We start from the raw sequence: 21,452 nt of genomic DNA, 5'->3' as shown, positions 1-21,452 counted from the left end.
GAGTGCATATGCCTTTTGGTGAATAATTTATTTTCTTTTGGATATATACCCAGTAATGAGATTGCTGGGTCAAACGATAGCTCTACTTTATGTTGAGAAATTGCCAAACTGCTTTCCACAGTGGCTGAACTAATTTACATTTTCACCAACAATGTGTAAGCATTCCATTTTCTCTGCAGCCTAGTCAGCACCTGTTCTTCTTTGACTTTAGTAAAAGTCATCCTGACTGGTGTGAGATAATATCTCATGGTTTTGATTTAAACTTCTCTGATGATTAGTGATGTTGAGCATTTTTTCATGTCTGTTGGCTGCTTATATGTCTTCTTTTGAGAAGTGTCTGTTTATGTGTTTTGTCCGCTTTTTAATGGTATTATTTGGTTTTTGCTTATTGAATTCAGTTCCTTATAGATTCTGAATATTAGACCTTTGTCAGATACATAGTTTGCGAATGTTTTCTTTCTTTTCTTTCTTTCTTTTCCTTCTCTCTCCTCACCCCTCCCCCGCCATCCTTTTTTGAGACAGTCTTATACTGTCGCCCAGGCCGGAAGGCAGTGGCGTGATCTCAGTTCACTGCAACCTTGACCTCCTGGGCCTAAGCAATCTTCCCACCTCAGCCTCCGGAGTAGCTGGAACTACAGGCATGTGCCACCACACCTGGCTAATTTCTGTAGAGACAGGGTCTCTCTACGTTGCCCAACTGTCTCAAACTCCTGAGCTCAAGGGATCCTTCCACCTCTGCCTCCCAAAGTTCTGGGATTACAAGCGTGAGTCACTGAGCCCAGCAGTTTACAAATATTTTCTCCCATTCTGTAGGTTGTCTGTTTACTCTTTTGATAGTTTCTTTTGCTGTCCAGAAACCCTTTAGTTTAATTAGGTTCCGCTTGACAATTTTTGCTTTTGTTGCAATTGTTTTTGAGGACTTAGTCATCAGTTCTTTCCCAAGGCCAATATTTAGAATGGTGTTTCCTAGGTTTCCTTCTAGGATTCTTATACTTTGAGATCTTTACATTTAAATCTTTAATCTATCTTGAGTTATTTTTTGTGTATGGTGAAAGGTAGGGGTACAGTTTCATTCTTCTGCATATGGCTAGCCAGGTATCCCAGCACTATTTATTGAAGACGGAGTCCTTTCCCCATACTTATTTTTGCTGACTTTATTGAAGATCATATGGCTGTAGGTGTGCAGCTTTATTTCTGGGTTCTCTATTCTGTTCCATTGGTCTACGTGTCTGTTTTTATGCCAATATCATGCTGTTTTGATTACTGTAGCCTTAGAGTTTCAAGTCAGGTAACAGCGATACCTCCAGCTTTGTTCTTTTTGTTTAGGATTGCTTTGGCTATTTGGGCTCTTTTTTGGTTCCATATGAATTTAAGAATAGCTTCTTTTTCTAATTCGGTGAAAAAATGATGTTGGTAGTTCGATAGGAATAGCATTCAATCTGTATATTGCTTTGGGCAGTATGGTCGTTTTAATGATGTTGATTCTTCCAATTCATGAGCATGGAATGTTTGTCCACTTTTTTGTTTTTTTCAGCAATGTTTTGAATTCTTCTTGTAGAGATCTTTCACCTCTTTGGTTAGGTGTATTCCTAGGTTTCTTGTGCTTGTGTGTGGCTGTTACAAATGGGATTGTGTTTTTTTAAGTTGATTTTTAATGTTTATACACATTATAACATTATGACATGATGTTGTAATGATGTACAAAATCTTTATGATAAATAAAATTATTGCACTTAATATCATTTCTCTGAAAAATGACATTAATTAATTTCATTTTTGTGAATTTAATTTCATTATTGTGAAAACAAAAATCATCAAATTCCTTAATGCTGTATCAAACATAAGCAATACCAGTTCAAATTAGAGAAAAGGTATGCCAACACCAGATTTTGACAACAAAAAGAAAGTTAAGGCCGGGTGCGGTGGCTCAAGCCTGTAATCCCAGCACTTTGGGAGGCCAAGACGTGTGGATCACGAGGTCAGGAGATCGAGACCATCCTGGCTAACACGGTGAAACCCCGTCTCTACTAAAAAATACAAAAAACTAGCCGGGCGACGTGGTGGGCGCCTGTAGTCCCAGCTACTCGGGAGGCTGAGGCAGGAGAATGGCGTGAACCTGGGAGGCGGAGCTTGCGGTGAGCTGAGATCCCGCCACTGCACTCCAGCCTGGGTGATAGCGAGACTCCGTCTCAAAAAAAAAAAAAAAAGAAAGAAAGTTAAAACCCTATTATTTGTCTAATCTAGGTCAGGTAACCATGGAAATGAAAGAATATTAAAATTATTTCTTTTATTATAGCATGATAATTTTTATTATGCTTTTTATTATAGCATACATTGAAGAAAATCATAACCCCATTAACAAGTGGACAAAGCAGGAGTTCGAGGTCAGCCTGACCAACATGGTGAAACCCGTCTCTACTAAAAATACAAAAAATTAGCCGGGTGTGGGCTGGGCACGGTGACTCATGCCTGTAATCCCAGCACTTTGGGAGGCCAAGGTGGGTGGATCACAGGGTCAGGAGATGGAGACCATCCTGGCTAACATGGTGAAACCCTGTCTCTACTAAAAATACAAAAAATTAGCTGGGTGTGGTGGCAGGCGCCTGCAGTCCCAGCTACTCAGGAGGCTGAGGCAGAAGAATCGCTTGAACCTGGGAGGCGCCTGCAGTCCCAGCTACTCAGGAGGCTGAGGCAGAAGAATCGCTTGAACCTGGGAGGCCGAGGCTGCAGTGAGCCAAGATCATGCCACTGCACTCCAGCCTGGGCGACAATGCGAGGCTCTGTCTCAAAAAAAAAAAGAAAAAAGTGGGCAAAGGACATGAACAGATACTTCACGAAAGAAGACATACATGTGGCCAACAAATGTATGAAAAAAAGCTCAACATCACTGATCCTTAAAGGAATGCAATCAAAACCATGATGAGATATTACCTCACACCAATCAGAATGGCTATTACTAAAATGTCAAAAAACAACAGATGCTGGCAAGGTGGTAGAGAAAAAGAAACACTTTTACACTGTTGATCAGAGTGTAGATTAGTTCAACCAGTGTGGAAGACAGTGTGGTGATTCCTCAAAGACCTAGAGGCATAATAGTACCATTTGACCCAGCAATGCCATTACTGGGAATATACCCAAAGGAATATAAATCATTCTATTATAAAGATACATGCATGTGTATGTTCATGGCAGCATTATTCACAATAGCAAACACAGTAAATCAACCTAAATGCCCATCAATGATAGACTAGATAAAGAAAATGTGGTACACATACACCATGGAATACTATGCAGTCATAAAAAGGAATGAGATCATGTCCTTTGCAGGGACATGGATGGAGCTGGAAGCCATTATCCTCAGCAAACTAACGCAGGAACAGAAAACCAAATACCGCATGTTCTCACTTATAAATGGGTGCTGAATGATAAGAACTCATGGACCCATGGTGGGGAACAACACACACTGAGGCCTGTCAGAGGCTGGGGGGGTGGGAGGAGGGAGAGCACTGGGAAGAATAACTAATGGATGCTGGACTTAATACCTAGATGATGGAATGACCTGTGCAGCAAACCACCAAGGCACCTGTTTACCTATGTAACAAACCTCCACATCTGCACACGTACCCCTGAACTTAAAAGTTGGAAATTAAAAAAAAAAAAAAAAACACAGAAATCCCATGTGTTATTAATCCCAACTATCAATAATAATTATCGCCCTGGTGTGATTCCATCCTGCGCAGCTGTTCTTTTGAGCAGTGGTTGTTTATCTCTGTCTGCCTTCTCTCCCACCTAAGGGCGTGCCGCCACTCGTTGGCAGATTCGATGGACCTACACATGAGCCCCCTGAGGCCCCAGAACTATCTTTTCAGTTGGGAACTAAAGGCCAACAAAGATTATCACTTTAAGGTGGATAATGATGAAAATGAGCACCAGTTATATTTAAGAATCGTCAGTTTAGGCACTGATGCAAAGGAAGAATTGCACATTGTTGAAGCAGAGGCAATGAATTGCGAAGACAGTCCAATTAATGTAACACTGGCAACTTTGGAAATGTCTGTACAGCCAATGATTTTCCTTGGGGGCTTTGTAATAACACCACCTTATGGTTGAAGTGCGGTTCAGGGCCAGTACATACTAGTGGGCAGCACTTAGTAGCTGTGGAGAAAGATGCAGAGTCAGAAGATGAAGAGGAGGAGGATGTGAAACTCCTGAGTATATCTAGAAAGCAGTCTGCCCCTGGAGGTGGTAGCAAGATTCCACAGAAAAAAGTAAAACTTGCTGCTGATGAAGAAGATGATGATGATGAAGAGGATGATGATGATGATTCTGATGATGGGGAAACTGAAGAAAAAGCACCAGTGAAGAAATCTCTACAAGATACTCCAGCCAAAAATGCACAAAAGTCAAATCAGAATGGAAAAGACTCAAAACCGTCATCAACACCAACAAAAAACAGGAAAAAACTCCTAAAAACACCAAAAGGACCTAGTTCTGTAGAAGACATTAAAGCCAAAATGCAAGCAAGTATAGAAAAAGGTGATTCTCTTCCCAAAGTGGAAGCCAAGTTCATCAGTTACGTGAAGAATTGCTTCCAGATGACTGGCCAGGAGGCTATTCAAGATCTCTGGCAGTGGAGGAAGTCTCTTGAAGAAAATAGTTTAAGCAATTTGTTAAAAATTTTTTGTTGCCGGGCACGGTGGCTCATGCCTGTAATCCCAGTACTTTGGGAGGCTGAGGCAGGCGGATCACGAGGTCGAGTTCAAGACCAGCCTGGCCAACATGGTGAAACCTAGTCTCTACTAAAAATACAAAAATTAGCTGGGCATGGTGGTGCATGCCTTTAATCCCAGCTACTCAGGAGGCTGAGGTAGGAGACTTGCTTTAACCCATAAGACAGAGGTTGCAGTGAGCCAAGATTGTGCCACTGCACTCCAGCCTGGGCAACAAGAGCGAGACTCTGTCTTATTTCATTTCTGTAACAGTTGATATCTGACTGTCCTTTTTATGATGCAGAATGAGAACTTTCCCTGCTGTGTTTGATAAATGTTGTCCAGGTTCCATTGCCAAGAGTGTTTTGTCCAAAATGCCTGTTTAGTTTTTAAAGATGGAACTCCACCCTTTGCTTGGTTTTAAGTATGTATGGAATGTTATGATAGGACATAGTAGTAGTGGTGGTCAGACATGGAAATGATGGGGAGACAAAAATGTACATGTGAAATAAAATCCAGTATTTTAATTAAAAAATAATAATTATCAAGCAACCATGCTGATAGGAACAGATGAATTATATTTCTCTTTTCTTCTTTTTTTTTGAGACAGAGTTTCACACTGTTGCCCAGGCTGGAGTTGCAGTGGTGAGATCTCTGCTCACTGCAACCTCTGCTTCCTGGGTTTAAGCGATTCTCATGTCTTAGCCTCCCTGGTAGCTGGGACTACAGGTCACGCCACCACACCCAGCTAATTTTTGCATTTTTAGTAGAGATGAGGGTTTGCCATGTTAGTCGGGCTGGTCTTAAACTCCCGACCTCAGGTGATCCACCCACCTCTGCCTCCCAAAGTGCTGGAATTACAGGCATGGGTCATCGTGCCCAGTCATATTTCTATTTTCTTTGCTAAATAATTATTTTATAAAATTACTGACACATTGAAAGACAATCAAAGAGTATAAAGCCAAAGATATGTGGGGGGAAGCATTAGATATGTCAGGGGGCTCAGTAATAAAAATGTGCATTTTTTTCTGGATTTGGAGGCATATGTAGTCTTTTTTCTTTAAAAAAAAATTTTTTTTTGAGACAGAGTTTCGCTCTTGTTGCCCAGGCTGGAGTGAAATGGTGCCATCTCAGCTCATTGCAACCTCTGCCACCTGGGTTCAAGCGATTCTCCTGCCTCAGCCTCCTGAGTAACTGGGATTACAGGCACATGCCACCACGCCTAGCTAATTTTTGTATTTTTAGTAGAGACAGGGTTTCTCCATGTTGGTCAGGCTGGTCTCTAACCCCTGACCTCAGGTGCTCCGCCCACCTTGGCCTCCCAAAGTGCTGGGATTTTGGGTGTGAGCCACTGTACCCGGCCTTATAGAATCTTTCTATAGATTCTAGTTCTCTCTTTAATTCTCCATTTCTCATATTTTATTTATCTTTTCCTCTTTTTTGTAATATATTTATTAATCATAGTTATTTTAAGGTCCCTGCCCGATAACTGTATCTGAATTATCTGTGTATTTGCTTCTACTCTCTTTTTCTCCTCTTGTTTTTGTTCATTTGATCTTTCATTTTATTTTGTTTTAACCATGACTCATATTTTTTGATTGGTTACCTGATGTCAAAAATTTTTTAAATTTAAAGCTCTGGATAATTCAGTTTTTTCCAGAAAGAGTTATATTTTTCTAGCAAAGAGTACTAATGGATTGCCTTGTTGTGGCTTGGTTTTAGGCTATATTATGTCATGTTTATTTCAATTTTGCTATTACTTTTAGTGTTTAGCCGTAATTCTAAAGCCTGGAATTTCCAGGGTCTCAACTGAGATTCTGGGGTACTTACAATGGCCCCTCCATTTGCATGGAGCTAAACTCCAACCACTGAATCTCCAACATCATGTGGCTATTACAGTCTTTCTGAAGCTCTCTGGCTTCCCAGATGCTGTATTCTTCTGGGTTCTTTGAGTCTTTCCCTGCATATGCGCACCTTAGGAGTTGGTCAATGACAAGAGGTAATCTGTACACAGGTTTTGGTGTTCCTTCTCTGCACTGTCATCCTCTCCTAGAATTTGCTTCTTAAGTTCCAGTCACTTTGGTAACCTAAACTCCAAACAGTGGGGCTTGTGTTTCCCAATTGGGCTCTACTTTGCCATCCTGCAAGCTGGGAAATACCTTAGGAAAAAAATTGGAGTCAGGTGGAACTAGCCTCATGTGACTCCCCTCTCAAGGACTGCAGTCCTTCAAGACCTGCCATTGGTGGCTCTCTGAGGTCTTCAGACCATTGTTTTACATATTGTCCAGCTTTTACAGTTGTTTTTGGCAGAAAGCTTAGTCCCAGACAAGCCACACTATCACACTCAAAACTTAAAAGTCCCCTTTGAATTTTCTTTTCTTTCTTTTTTTTTTTTTTTTTGAGATGGAATTTCACTCTTGTTGCCCAGGCTGGAGTGCAATGGCACAATCTTGGCTCACTGCAACCTCCGCTTCTGGGTTCAAGTGATTCTCCTGCCTCAGTCTCCCAAGTAGGTGGGATTACAGGTGTGTGCCACCATGCCTGGCTAATTTTTTATTTTTTTAGTAGGGACAGGGTTTCACCATGTTGGTCAGGCTGGTCTTGAACTCCTGACTTCAAGTGATCCACCCACCTCGGCCTCTCAAAGTGCTGGGATTACAGGCATGAGCCACCACACCTGGCTCCCTTTGAATTTTTGAGGTAAAATACACTATTGAATCACAGCACAGCCCACTTGAATTTTAGAGCAAATTCGTGCTTTTTTCTGTAGTTAACTATTCTTCTGAAAAATAGTGCCTGGCCCTGGAGCAGACCGAATGGCTCACTGGGGAACACTGAATGAATATGAGTCCCACGCTGTTCCTTATGAGTTGGATATTAATTTGAACAAACCAAATATAAAATTGAACATGTACAGAAACATCCCTTCTTCAAATGGAAGTAATAAATGTTATTCTATTAGGCTGAAGCAGATCTCGAAGGAGCTATTAAATTGAGTGAGTAGGCAGCTCACACTCCCATGACACCCAGTCTTGCTGTGTTGGCAACTTTCCATCAACTCCAATATATGATCTCATGGGAAGTTCCCTATAACCAATTCCCTGACGAATAAAAACATTCAAACCTGGTTTACAAATGTTTCTTCAAAATATGCTGGGGCCACCTGAGTGGACTGCTGCTGCATTGCAGCCCCATTTAGGAGGGCCCCAAAGGATCGCCAACAAGGTAAATCCTGCCAGTAGGCAGAACCTTTGGCAGTGCATCTGTTTTTTCACCCTGGTAAGTTCATCTCACCTGAAAAGTGAAATGGAAAGAGGTATGGATCCATAACAGAGTATGGGCAAATGCTAATGGTTTTGCTGGGACATTCAAGTACTTAGAAAGAAGATTGGTGGAGAAGAGGTATGGAGAAGATTTAAGGTGGTAGACCTCTAAGAATGGGTACAGATTGTGAAGATATTTGTGTGCCATGTGACTATTTACCAGAGGGTATCATGGCAGAAAAAGCTCTTCAAAATCAATAAGAGTAGGCAAAATCAGGTAGACAAGATGATCCATCCATGAAAATCAGTTAGACTCTCTTTCCTAGATGCTTCAGTGTTTGCTCAATAGATTAATGAATAAAAGGCACAGTGACAAGGAGTGAAGTTGTGCATGGATTCATAAAGGCTGGTCTGGCTTAGCTTCTGCTGTATATCCAATATGTCAGCAACAAAGACCAACACTGAGTCTATGATATGAACCATTGGCCAAGGAAACTGGCTAGCTATGGGTGACAGGATGAACACACTAGATCCCTTCCATCATTGATGGGGCAGTGGTTTATCTTTATTGGAATAGAAACTTATACTGGATATGAGTTTGCCTTTCTTACTCACAATGTTTCTTCTGTTATCATTTTCTGTGATTTAATAAATGCCTTATTCATCATGATACTATCCCATATGGCCATGTTTTTGACAAAAAAAATCAATTTTATGGCAAAATAAGTGAAGCAGTAAGTCTCATGCCCATGGAATCGCTGATCTTATAATGCAGCCCATCACTCAGAAGTAGGCGGCCTGCTAGACTAGAGGAATAACTTATTGAGACTCAGTTTTGGGTGTTGGCTGAATGATAATACCTCAGGGCTTGCGTGCTGTCTTGTAAGCTGAAATACATACTTGTAACCAGTATCCAATATATAGAGCAGTTTCCTGTCTAGCCAGAATACACAGGTCTGAGAACCAAGGTAGGAAGTGGGAGTGCTTCCTTTTATTGCCCCTAAGAACCCAGTTCTAAAATACATAGAACCTGAAAGGGAATTGGGGGAAAAAAAATAAAAAAGGAGAATCAAAGTACGTGCTTCTGCCTCCCTAACTTTGGATTCTGCCAGTTTATGTATTTTAGTTCCTAAGCATGGAATAGATCTACCAGGAGTGAAATAATCATTTCATTGAACTGGAAGCGGAGATTGCCACCTGAACTTTTGGGTCTCCCCATGCCACTGAATTAACTGGCAAAGAAGGGTACAACGAATACATCTGATTAGAAAGAGAAAACAGGGTTATGACTATGTAATGGGAGGAAGAGGAGGTATTTCTGGAACCAAGCCCTTCTCTGAAGTGCATATTAGCACTTCTGTGTACATTTAGAAAAGTAAGTGGAAAACCAGCAAACCAATAAAGGAGGATGTTTAATATTTAATAGCTCCAGGCCCCATCTTCTTGATTATTATATACTTCTGTTGCAGCAGTCAAGGCACTAGGCAGGGAATAAAGCCCTAGGTCTAAATTCCAGCTCTTCCTCTAGCCATCAATGTTAAAATGGACCAGCTGTTTCACTTTCTAGACCTTGTTTTCTTTCTCTTGGACTTACTGTATACCCTATTGTTAATTCCTGTCTTCTCTGCTATTGTGAGGATAAGAGAGGATAATGAGAATAAAGGCTACACCATTGGTGTAAAGTTTTGGGCCCTTGAGGGCTATTAATAATGATCTTGTTATTATTTGCAAAGCCCAGGGACAAATACTACTTCTTCTTTTTTTTTTTTTTTTTAGAGATGGAGTCTCGCTTTGTCGTCCAAACTGGAGTGCAGTGGCCGGATCTCAGTTCACTGCAAGCTCCGCCTCCCGGGTTCCCGCCATTCTCCTGCCTCAGCCTCCCGAGTAGCTGGGACTACAGGCGCCCTCCACCTCGCCCGGCTAGTTTTTTGTAATTTTTAGTAGAGACGGAGTTTCACGGGGTTAGCCAGGATGGTCTCGATCTCCTGACCTTGTGATCCGCCCGTCTCGGCCTCCCAAAGTGCTGGGATTACAGGCTTGAGCCACTGCACCCAGCCTAAATACTACTTCTATCACATACAAGCTGAAGGAGATGCCACGGAGTTGATCCCTGAGGGATGGTGAGTGTGGCGTACCATGGAAGCACCATTGAGAGAAAGTACCCCAGGAGGCCTGCCAGAAAAGAGGGGCCTGAGGGTTTAATGGGCCACGGCTCAGCCCTAGCCTCCTCCAAGGTCTCGCATGGAGGAACGCAGGAGATACCAGTGTGCAGCAGGCTCAACAGGTGAACGTTGCTGGAGATGGGGTGCCCAGAGATAGGCAGAGAAATCTGGGATGGGAAGACAGGGACAGGGTGTCCAGGGACTACAAACCTGGGCCAGAGGTCAGGAAGGCAGATTTAGTATGCACAGAGCAGGCACCCAGGATCCAGGTTGGAAGGTGCCTGGGATCCAGGTGCATGCCTGGGCTGTGAAACCTTTGGCCAGATATCCTGACAGGCCTGGGCAATGAATGCACTCACAGACGGGATTCAAATCTTCTTGGCCAAGGCCTCCCTGCAGGGAGAAAAGGCTGATGACAGCAGGAACCACTGGAAACACTAGCAAACTTTTTGCTCTTCCATGTTCCAGGCTCTTTGTAAGCATATCTAAGCATTCTCTACATAAAGAAAACCCCATGAGGTCACAGATCAGGGGCAAAAGGCTCAGAGAGGGGAAAGTGACTTGCTCAATGTCACACAGCTGGAGTTAGAAGCAGGGATTGACTCCTGAGCCCACACACATAACCACTAAGGTGCACATGGCATAATGAAGGTCAAGAACCCGGTTCTGCTGCGGTGTTCCCTCAGTGCGAGAGCCCTCATCCTCTCCCTTAGAGGCGTGAGTCATGTGACATCTGTCCTGAACCCCCACTCTGCAAAACACAGAGGGACACTCAGAAAATGGCTCATTGAATTGGAAACCTCTCAGAGATGATTTCCTCAAACCCCTCACTGTATGGATGAGAAAATCAAGACTCAGAGACCCACAGTCACAGAAAGAGAGTGTCAGAGCTGGCCCAGGAGGCAGGACTGTGGGCTGCCAGGTTCCAGGTGCAGCCTGTGCTCTCACCCCTCACCAGCTGTGACCCTGAAGGAGGGCCTGGCCTTCTCTGAACCTCAGTTTCTTCATTAGTTGAAGGGGCATAAGCACTTCCTTGCAGGGCTGTCTGATGGGGAGAGATGATGTACAGCAAGTGCAGGATGACATTCGGGTGATCAGTTTTTCTGTCCTTCTCTCTCCCCACCAGCACTGTAACTGACTCATAGACAAACCTAACTGGAAAGGTCTGCTGGACAAGTTCTGTGCCCTGGGAAACAGTGTCCTCTTAGCCCTAAGCACAGGGCTGCATTACTTAGAGATAGCAAGTAATTCAAAATAAAATAACTCTAAATTGTACAGAAAGTCCAGCCAAATTCTGATATTTCCTATGATGGACTAGTTGAATGGTGCTTTGAAATAATACATCTTAAATTCTCTCCGTAAGTATTTTTGGTGCCTCTGCTTTGCTGGTGACCCAAACCTGGTCTGCGTGTTGGGTAGTCCAGCACCACCTGGCTGAGAAAAGCCTCAGGCTGTCTCTCCACCAGGGGGTCTCAGCATCCATGTCTCCTTCTGCAAAGCAGTGGATACAGGAGAGAGGAGGAGGGGCAGCTGGACTGCATGGCCTCCAAGGGCCCCTCTAGCTTTGACCTTCTGAGTTTCTGTCCCTCAGACCCCCAACTCAGCCTAACGTGGGGACAGTCAGCCCATGACTCACTCTCTGAGTGCAGCAATGTCCAGGGAAGTGCAGTTGCCCGCTTTGGGTATGAGGAAAACCTAGCTACTGAATCTGTTGGGACAGGGTTCTGGTTAACTGAGGGATAACCTTCTCAACTTGGGACAAAGCAAGTTCACTCTTGCCAGATCTTGCGACATTATTTTAAAGGAGCATTTGCATTGCTAGACAGTGATTTAGTACCTACCGTATAGAAACCCAGAGGAAAATTTGAAATTTAGTTTTGTTTGATGTTATCAACTAGAAAACAAAAAAGGGAAATAGAAACCTTTGTCTTAAAAGACTTCCCCTTAGAAACTTGGACTTCTGTATTCTTCAGGAAACATGTATAGAAGAAAGAACCCTGTCCTGGCAGTGTTTCTGGCTCTGCAGCCAGCTGTCCGTGGCACCCGGGAAAGCCCCTAGCCTTTCTGTGAGCAGCCTCTGGACTATGGGGGATAAATTATTTGGACTTGAAAATAAACATCTTTTCCATTTTTTACATTAGTGATTTTATCCATGAGAGATATTTCATTAGAGGAATGGGAAATTAGAAGTGACTTGGGAAAAATAGTGGAAACTGCTCCTGAATCATTGGGATTAATGAGACAGTAATACAAATGTCAACAAAGACTTGTGCCGGGGGTCCTTTAGCGCAAGAGACAAGCCTAAAGTAGAGGGTGAATCAGTACTTTCCTTCAGCTCAAAATCCCCATGTCTGTGGGTTGAAGCACTCATTCCTGGTTCCAAAAGGGGTTCTTTTGACTCGGAGCAGCTACTACAAACAGATTTCCAGGTGGTTCTTTTCTATCAATTATGCCTCCCAAGTTTTCCCAGGTTACTGTGACACTTTCTGACTAGCAAAGAAGCAGAGAAGCCTGCTGGGTAGTGGGAACACAGTAGTCAAACAGGAGCACAGCTGAGCTGCAGCAGCCAGCAGGGAGGGAAGCTCAAAGGAGTTACAGAGACTGTCTTGGATTCTCTGTTGTTGCCCAGCTGTGGAAGAAGCCATTATCAGGAACCCAGTCTGGAATGACTCTTCCTACCAAGAGCATTCCAGTGTCACTCCCTTCACTGTAACATAACAAAGAGCCCCACAGTCAGAGACAGGATACAGAGAACTCAGCTTAGATGGAAACAGCAGAACCACTGCACCAAGCAAACAAGAGAGAAAGGAGCCATTCCCTAGTTAATAATTATGATGGAAAGACAGCATGTTGCAGTAAACCTGGGAGACATCAGCCCTCCCTATTCAATGTGGTAACAAAGATGCCATTTTAAAAAAACTTAAAGCAAATGCCAAAAGAAAAATGAACTTGGTGTTCTGGTTTAAGAGATCTGATATCCCCAAAATAATCATATGGAACATGTTAAAGTGCACTAGAAGTTCTTCCAAAGCACTTAACACAATTATAATTAAATAATTATGTGATTCATTGCTTAATGTCTTTCTTCAGCCCCACTAAGTTGTCTACTATATATCCAGCAAATAACACCTGATTTATATATTGTAGGTACTTTTTCCATACTTGATTTAAAAAGGAAAGAGAGAATTCTGGGATAGGATGAAGAATTTTGAGATAAGATAGAGTCTATCATCTATTTATTATACAGTGATCATTTAGTAATTCTCCTTACAGAATCTCTGGTTGTTTTGGCTTCCAGATGGGCCTGGTTCCCAGGTGTTCCCAGTACTCAACTTCAGAGCCTCCGGCTTTAACCCACCATGGAAACAATCACTTGTAATGGATCAGGGGACTCCTCAACCATCTTCTACCTTATGGGCATCCCCTCTCTGCCAAAATGCCTCTTCCCTCCTATTTTCTTTGTCTTTCTCCTCCTCTCCATGCTCATCCTGATGGGTAATGCCCTGATCCTGGTGGCTGTGGTGGCAAAGCCCAGCCTCCACAAGCCCATGTACTTCTTCCTAATCAACCTCTCCACCTTGGACATTCTTGTCACCACAACCACTGTCCCCAAGATGCTGTCCCTATTCTTGCTTGGGGACCGCTTCCTCAGCTTCCCTGCCTGCTTCCTGCAGATGTACCTGTTCCACAGCTTCTCCTGCTCAGAAGCCTTCATCCTGGTGGTCATGGCCTATGACCGCTATGTGGCTATCTCCGCCCACTGCACTACCCTGTCCTCATGACCCCACAGACCAACGCTGCCTTGGCAACCAGTGCCTGGCTCACTGCCCTCCTCCTGCCCATCCCAGCAGTAGTAAGGACCTCCCAGATGGCATTTGACAGCATTGCCCACATCTACCACTGCTTCTGTGGTCCAGGCCTCCTGCTCTGACACTACCCCCCAGACCTTCATGGGCTTCTGCATCGCCATGGTGGTGTCCTTCCTCCCCCTTCTCCTGGTGTTTCTCTCCTATGCCCACATCTTGACCTCGGTGCTTCGTATCAACTCCCAAGAAGGACGCTCCAAAACCTTCTCCACCTGCAGCTCCCACCTCCTAGTGGTGGGCACCTACTACTCATCCATTGCCTTAGCCTATGTGGCCTACAGGGCTGACCTGCCCCTCGACTTCCACATCATGAGCAATGTGGTATTTGCCATTCTCACACCCGTTCTCAACCCTGTCATCTACACACTGAGGAACAAGGATGTCAAAGCAGCCATCACCAAGATTGCATGTCCCCAGTAGCCAAAGAATGCTAGGAAACCCTGATTCAAAGAAATAACTTCATCTTCTCTCATAAACATCAATAACATAGAGGGGAAAAATGGAAAATTTAGAAAGCCCAGTAGTCAGAACACTCAATCTCAAAATATAGTCCTAGGTAGTCCTCCATTGTAATCAAATAATAATTTTTTTCTTAATTCATAGAAAAAAAGAATAGGATTTTTAAATTCAATTTTAAGGTGTGAACCCCAAATTTCACAAGACTGTGAATATAATTGAGGTCACATTGCCATTAATTCAAACAGTTTTGATTCTTGGAGATTCCAAGTATTTGATTAGCAAGAAACTCTGTCTTTTCCCTTGGATCTCTTCTGTCGATGTTTCTGAAAATCCCTAGCATTGCTGGCTATTGGATATGAATTATTCTTGCCCTTTTTGGTGAAATAGCAACTTAGATAGAAATATCCCTCAATAGAAAAACTCTGAAACGCTCACATCTCAATCCTTGTTGCTTGAAAATTCACTGCCACCACTGATTTTCAATACCAGTCACACAGGAAATTTGCCTCTGCTATCTAGATCTGCGTGATATCCTAGAAGCAGAGCATGCCCCTCACGCAGCTTATGCTCAGGCAAGCAGTGTCCCTTAGCACACCTGTTTGGGTAAAAAGCAGTAGTTATTTTAATTCTCAGCACACCATAGTTTCCCACGGTGGCTAAGTAGAGACACTGGGTGGCTGAGTGGAGAAGTTTCTCCTTATCAGAGGTATGCTGTTCCTGGGGCCACCACCCTTTCTCAAAGTATGGTCATAGATATTCCTCTTTCTGCCCCAAGTGGCAAGCCCAGGCTCCTTATTCCCTTCTCCTATGGCAAATTTCCTCTTGAAGACCTGTCAGGTTTGTCCATTGAGGGACATGTAGAACAATGAAAAGTGTTAAGGGGGAACCCAGGTGACAAATATCCTCATCGTTGGCTCTTCACAGATAGCCTCATTCCAATTTCTAGAGTCCCAGTTTTTGTCAATCAAGGCAATACTGTTAACCATTCTCCCATTGCATAAGACCCAATGTAAATGGGACCTCAATGGGTGCAATTCAACAAAGGATATGATTTGTTCCTGGACTCAGCTTTCTGTGATCTCAGAGATCCTGCTATGGTCAGAAAGGGCTTCCCAAAACAGGGTGATATGAAGGCTCTGAGTTTCCTTGTTTACTGACCTTGGGCAGCTGGGATTGGGATTCATGTTCTTTTATCTAAACATTACTAATTTTGCAAGACATTTATTTCCAGCTCCTTGAAACTGATGTCTAAATGTCAGTGGGACCACATCCTCAAGGTCTAAAGGAGGTAGCCTAATAAGTCGCCTTGCCCTAGAGTTCCAGGCACTATCAGAATTTAACCTAAGGATGTAGAGGGGAAATTTTTTACTGTCGACTCCACCACCACCCAATAAGCAATTCCCAAAGTACTCCTGTGTTACTACCAAAGTTCTGTCTGGGGTTTATCTGCTCAGAACCTCCCTTCTGGTACCAGTTTCAGTTTCAGGTCAGGGCTTTGGTTTGCTGTGTCCCCAGATCATGACATCTTTTCATCTTCAGCTCCCCTTCTAGATAAACAAAGAATTAATCACATGTTAAGTGAATGGTAGTGATATGGAATCTCAGGCTAGTTCTACCCTCACTCAGTAATTTCCTGTGGTTTCTCCTAAACATTTATCACGAGTAGACATGAAATCATAGCAACAACAACGTTTTTCACTTGTAACTATACCCGCTAATTGGTAGTCTCTCCGTATTTCCCAAGAAAAAATTGCCTCAATTTTTGTACATCAAAGGACACTATCAAGAGAGTGAAAAGACAATCCATAGAATGGAAGAAAATATTTGCCAATCACATATCTGATAATATTAATAACTATTATTAATAAATAACAACAGATAATTAATAATAACTATTAATAAAATAAAAACCAATAATCATTATATTAATACATCATATAATAACTTTATTATGTTAGTATATGTTATATTATATATTATATAATATTAATATTTTATTATAATGACATAATAATTTATAATGATAATTAATAAAATATTTAATAATAAAATTATTGTTAATAAAATAAATCAGAAAATGATAAGTGTTGATAAGAATGTGGAGAAATTGGAACGCTTGTGCATTATTAGTAGAAATGTAAATGATGCAGCTGTTATGGAAAACAACATGGCAGTTCCTCAAGAAATTAAACACATAAATACCACATGACCTGGTAATTCCACTTCTGGTTATATATCCAAAAGAATTGAAAGCAGGATCCTGAAGAGATGTTTTTATCCTTATGTTCATAGCAGCATTATTCACAATAATCAAGAGGCAGAAACAACCTAAATATCCAATGACAGATGAATGGAAAAACAAAATGTGGTATATACACTAAATGGAATATTATTCAACCTTGGAAAGGAATGAAATTCTGATACATGCTACAACATAGATGAACCTTAAAGACATTATGCTAAAGGAAATAAGCCAGACACAAAAGGATAACTATTATATTATTTCACTTACATGAGGTGCTTAGAATAATCAAATTCGTAGGGACAGATAGTAGAACAATGGTTACTAGGAGCTGAGGGGAGAGGAGTATGGGAAGTTCTTGTTTTATAAATACAGAGTTTCTGTTTGGGATGACTACAAAGTTCTGGAAATGGATAGTGGTGATGGTTGGACAACATTGTAAATGTACTTAATGCCATTGAGCTCTACACTTAAGAATGGTTAAATGGTAAATATTATGTTATGTATAGGTATCATAATTTTTTAAAGTTAAATAGTTTCAAGCCAGGCCATAGAACACAGGTCACGGATAGCCTGGGAGTTGGCTGCTTTTTGTCAGATGCCGGCTCTGGACCAAACTAGCTGTGGCCAGAGGGAAATGTATGAGTTCAATCATATGATTTAACAGGGGCACCTAATCAGTGGAAGCAACTGGGGGAGGGAAGGTGGGTGGATTAGGAAGATATCAATCAAAGGATACAAAATTTCAGCTAAGCAGGAGGAGTAAGTCCAAGAGATCTATTGTACAACATGATGACTAGAATTAATAACAATGTATTGTATACTTCAAAATTGAAAAAGAATAGATTTTGTGTTCTCACTCCAAAAAATAAGTATTTAAGGTCATATACATGTTACTTAGTTTGATTTAGCCATTCTGCAATGTATTCATATTTTAAGACATCATGCTGTACACCATAAATATATAGAGTTTTAATTTTTTTTTTCATTTTTTTTAAATAAAAAGAGATGAGGTTTTGCCATGTTGCCCAGGCTGGTCTCTAACTCCTGGGCTCAAGTGATCTGCCCGCCTCTGCCCCACAAAGCACTAGGATCACAGGCGTGAACCACCAAGCCCAGCCAATATATACAGTTTTTGTTTATTGATTAAAATAAATAAATAAATAAATAACCTACAAAAAGAATCAGTGGAGCAGTTTGTCTTAGAAAGAAGGGTGAGAGGGAGGGAGTTTGAAGCCCTATACACCTGGTGGAGTCTTTTCACCCTGTGAACCTGAGGTGGTGGTTGTGAAGGTGTCCCTAGACACCTTGGCTCCTCTCCATCCCCACATCCTTGACCCGGGTGCAGATGTCACCATCTGATCTCTTCTGGATGAGCACAGCATTCTCTTCACGGATCTCTCTGCTTGTGTGTCCATGTTCCCATACATAAAGTGGCCAGAGCAGGCTTTCTGACACACAGATCTGGTCATATTACCACCCTCCATGTGACTTAAAGACTCTCTCTGCTCCAGTCCTGAACGATCTGTTTGGCCTCAAGTCTCGCCATTATCTCTTGCATGGCAATTCTGAATTTCTTTTCAGTTTCTCAAACACACCAAGTTCTCATTCTCTCTTCAAACTCTAGCAAACTCTTCTCTCTTCCTGAAGCACTTTTCCTCCTTGTCCATCTCACTTGCGTACATTTTATTCAGGCTCCTCCAGGGAATTATCCAGGAAATTAGAGAATTAGAAGCCTGCCCTGGCTCTTAATTCTGAAATGTGAGGTAGATGCATCCTTTACGTGTGTGTGTGTATGTGTGTGCGTCTGTGTGTGTGAATACATACATACATGTATATATATATATGCACAGAGTGGCCAAAATTCCCAGTCACCCTATGAACGAGAGAAAGAGAGAGTCTCACTATGTTGACCAGGCTGGTCTCCAGCTCCTGGTCTCAAGAAACCCTCCCATCTCAGCCCTGCAAAGTGCTAGGATTGCAGGTATGAACCACCACAGCCAGCTGGTGCCCTGTAGCACTTTATAATTCCACCATTATGGCACTTTTTTTTTTTTTTTTTGGACCTTAGGAGAAAAGAGTTCAGAGCATGGCATACTCATTAGTTTCTGCAGGCCCCTTGCTTGTTTTACTTATTTTCCCCTTTCAATCTCCTTCCCACATAAGCACAAAGTATAGTGCTGCTTAGTGCATGTATGTGTAATTTTAATTTACAATAAAAGAATTGTTTCATGTCTCAATTTATTTCTTATATTTTTACTCATTCTACTTTTTAAAGATATATTTATGTTGTTATTTATACATCCAGTTTCACTGGTTTCAACTGATACATAATATTCCATAGTATGATTTGATCACATTTTACTTTTCTCCTAGTGAAGGGCGCCTAAATTGCCTCTAACTCTTTGCTACCTTTATGTCTTGATGAATGTCCTTGTGTTATGTCCCTTTACAGACCCATGGAGCATTTTCCTGAAATATATACCAAGGAGTAAAATACATTAGTCATAGGGTATGCATAACCTTTAGCTAAATACAGTCCATCCTCATCGTTTGAAGATTGCAAATTTGCCTACTTGCTAACCCCAACACTCACAGAGCTTGCAGGGTCATTCTCGAACATGCACACAGTGGCCAAAAATCTGAGTCACCCTATGAGCATGTTCCTAGCTGAGATCGAACAAGATGACGTTCTGCCTTCATGGTTCAGCTCTGTAAATAAGTGTCCTTTCGGTGGGCTATTTAGAGCCATGTTTTTCACATTTTTGTGCTCTTTTTGTTGGTGACATCACTGTTTAAAGTATTTCCAAGCATGGTGCTGAAGTGCTGTCTAGTGTTTCTAATGCAAGAAGGCTTGTGGGAAAAAAATTTTGTGTTAGATAAGCTGTGTTCAGGCTTGAGCTATAGTGCTGTTGGCCATGACTTCAGTGTCAACAAATCAATAATACATGTTAAATACAATATCTTCAATATCTTTAAACAGAAACATATGTAAAACCAGGTTATGCATTGTTTGATTGATAAAAATGTTGTAACCAGAGGCTTGCAGAAACCTAATCCTGTATTTCCCCTAGAGAAATGATTCAGTATTCACTAATTCAGTGTTTGCAGCAACTTTATAAAACATAACTACTGTAAATAATGACAGTTGACTGTACTTTGAGATTGTTTCCTAGAATGGCTGTGCCATTTAACACTTCTAGCAGTAATGAACTAAACAGTTCCCATCTTTCCACATCTTCAGCAAGACGTGCTATTATCCAGTTTTCTAATTTTTGCCATTCTTATCAGGCTAAAGAGCTACTTCGTTCTGCCTAATATACATCTTTCTGATTACAAATAAATATAAACATTCTTTAAATACTTGTTAGCACTTAGCATGCCCCTTTTGCAAATCTTATTGAGAAATTTTGCTCATTTCTTTGGATCTTCTATCTTACTGTATTGCTTTGGAGAACTTCCACATGTTCATGCCGTGTCAACTTTAAATTGCAAATATGTTTTCCCAGTTTGTAATCTATCCTCCATTGAGCAGAAATCTCTAATTTGATGTAGTCAAATCCATCACATTTAAACTTTATGGCCTGTGGAGTTTTAGTCTTTTCTTCTTTTTGTATCGTAAAGGAATTTCCCAGCAGTTTTTTCATTAGCTTCCCAGTTTTATTTTTCAAACTTATATCTTAAAATCATGTGGAGTTCCTCTCTGTTTAAGGTATAAGGAAGAAATTAGTTTCTTTTTCTTCATATCAGAAGCCATTCTTTTCTAAAATATATCTTTAAAAAAAAATCTGTCCTTCCTCATTGTTTTATAGCACCATCTTTATCAATATCAAATTCCTACACACCTCATCTACCTCTGAGCTATTATATTCTATTATTATTTTGTCTATTGTTATGCCAGAACAATACTATTTTATTATTACAGCTTTGAAGTATGTCTTTTATCCTAGCTGATAATGGAAGCCCCTTCAATCCTTTGGTATTTTTAAAAATTGACTTAGCTATTTGCTTGTCTTTATTCTTTCATTTAAATTTTGGACCAGGTGTCCAAAATGCTGGCTCATGCCTGTAATCCCAGCACTTTGGGAGGCCCAGGAGGATGGATCACCTGAGGTCAGGAGTTCGAGACCAGCCTGGCCAACATGGTGAAACCCTGTCTCTACTAAAAATACAAAAATTAGCTAGGCACAATGGCAGGTGCCTGTAATCCCAGCTACTCGGGAGGCTGAAGCAGGAGAATTGCTTGAACCCAGGAGGCAGAGTTTTCAATGAGCCAAGATCGTGTCATTGCACTCTGGGTGACAAGGGCAAAACTCTGTCTCTAAATAAATAAATAAATATTGCAGTAAGTTTGCAAGCTCTCTCAAAAATTCAGCACAATTTTCAGGGGGTTGCATTATGCTACTCCTCCCACTTATCTGATACGCCTCCCCATTATTTGAAAGAAGAGTATAAATGAAAACTCTTCTTTCATTTAAGTTTTTAATTTTTTTCAACAAACTTGGTAGTCATTTTTGGTAGGATAAACTTTTTTATTTATGTTACTATCATGAAAAAAATTAAAAATTTTTTCTAATTGTTATGCTACAGAAAGAAAACCAGTTTCTAGCTAGTATATTGGTTCCCAACAACTGCCCTTATCACACTGAATTATAATTACCTTGTTGTTACTTATATGTGTTTTTATGAGAAGAATGAAGCCATGTGAGGATGGAAACTGGGCCTCTTTTTCATCTCTGTATCCACAGCAC

At 41.4% G+C, this 21,452-nt stretch overlaps 1 protein-coding gene and 1 pseudogene across 1 annotated transcript; both read left to right on the top strand.

The window, feature by feature from the left end:
- Nucleotides 1-1,873: 1,873 nt before the first annotated feature.
- Nucleotides 1,874-12,193, top strand: LOC111540967 (nucleophosmin-like). The gene is given in 5 exon segments (XM_023209636.1): nucleotides 1,874-1,917; nucleotides 3,795-4,102; nucleotides 4,105-4,377; nucleotides 4,444-4,656; nucleotides 12,108-12,193. Coding segments are annotated over 5 exon segments (924 nt in total).
- A 1,300-nt stretch (nucleotides 12,194-13,493) lies between these two features.
- On the top strand, nucleotides 13,494-14,625 carry LOC111540719 (annotated as a pseudogene).
- The last annotated feature ends 6,827 nt before the right edge of the window (nucleotides 14,626-21,452 follow it).

The sequence above is a fragment of the Piliocolobus tephrosceles genome, chromosome 13 (assembly GCF_002776525.5).
Source record: "Piliocolobus tephrosceles isolate RC106 chromosome 13, ASM277652v3, whole genome shotgun sequence".
Classification (NCBI taxonomy): domain Eukaryota; kingdom Metazoa; phylum Chordata; class Mammalia; order Primates; family Cercopithecidae; genus Piliocolobus; species Piliocolobus tephrosceles.
This window is presented reverse-complemented; position numbering and strand designations above follow the sequence as displayed.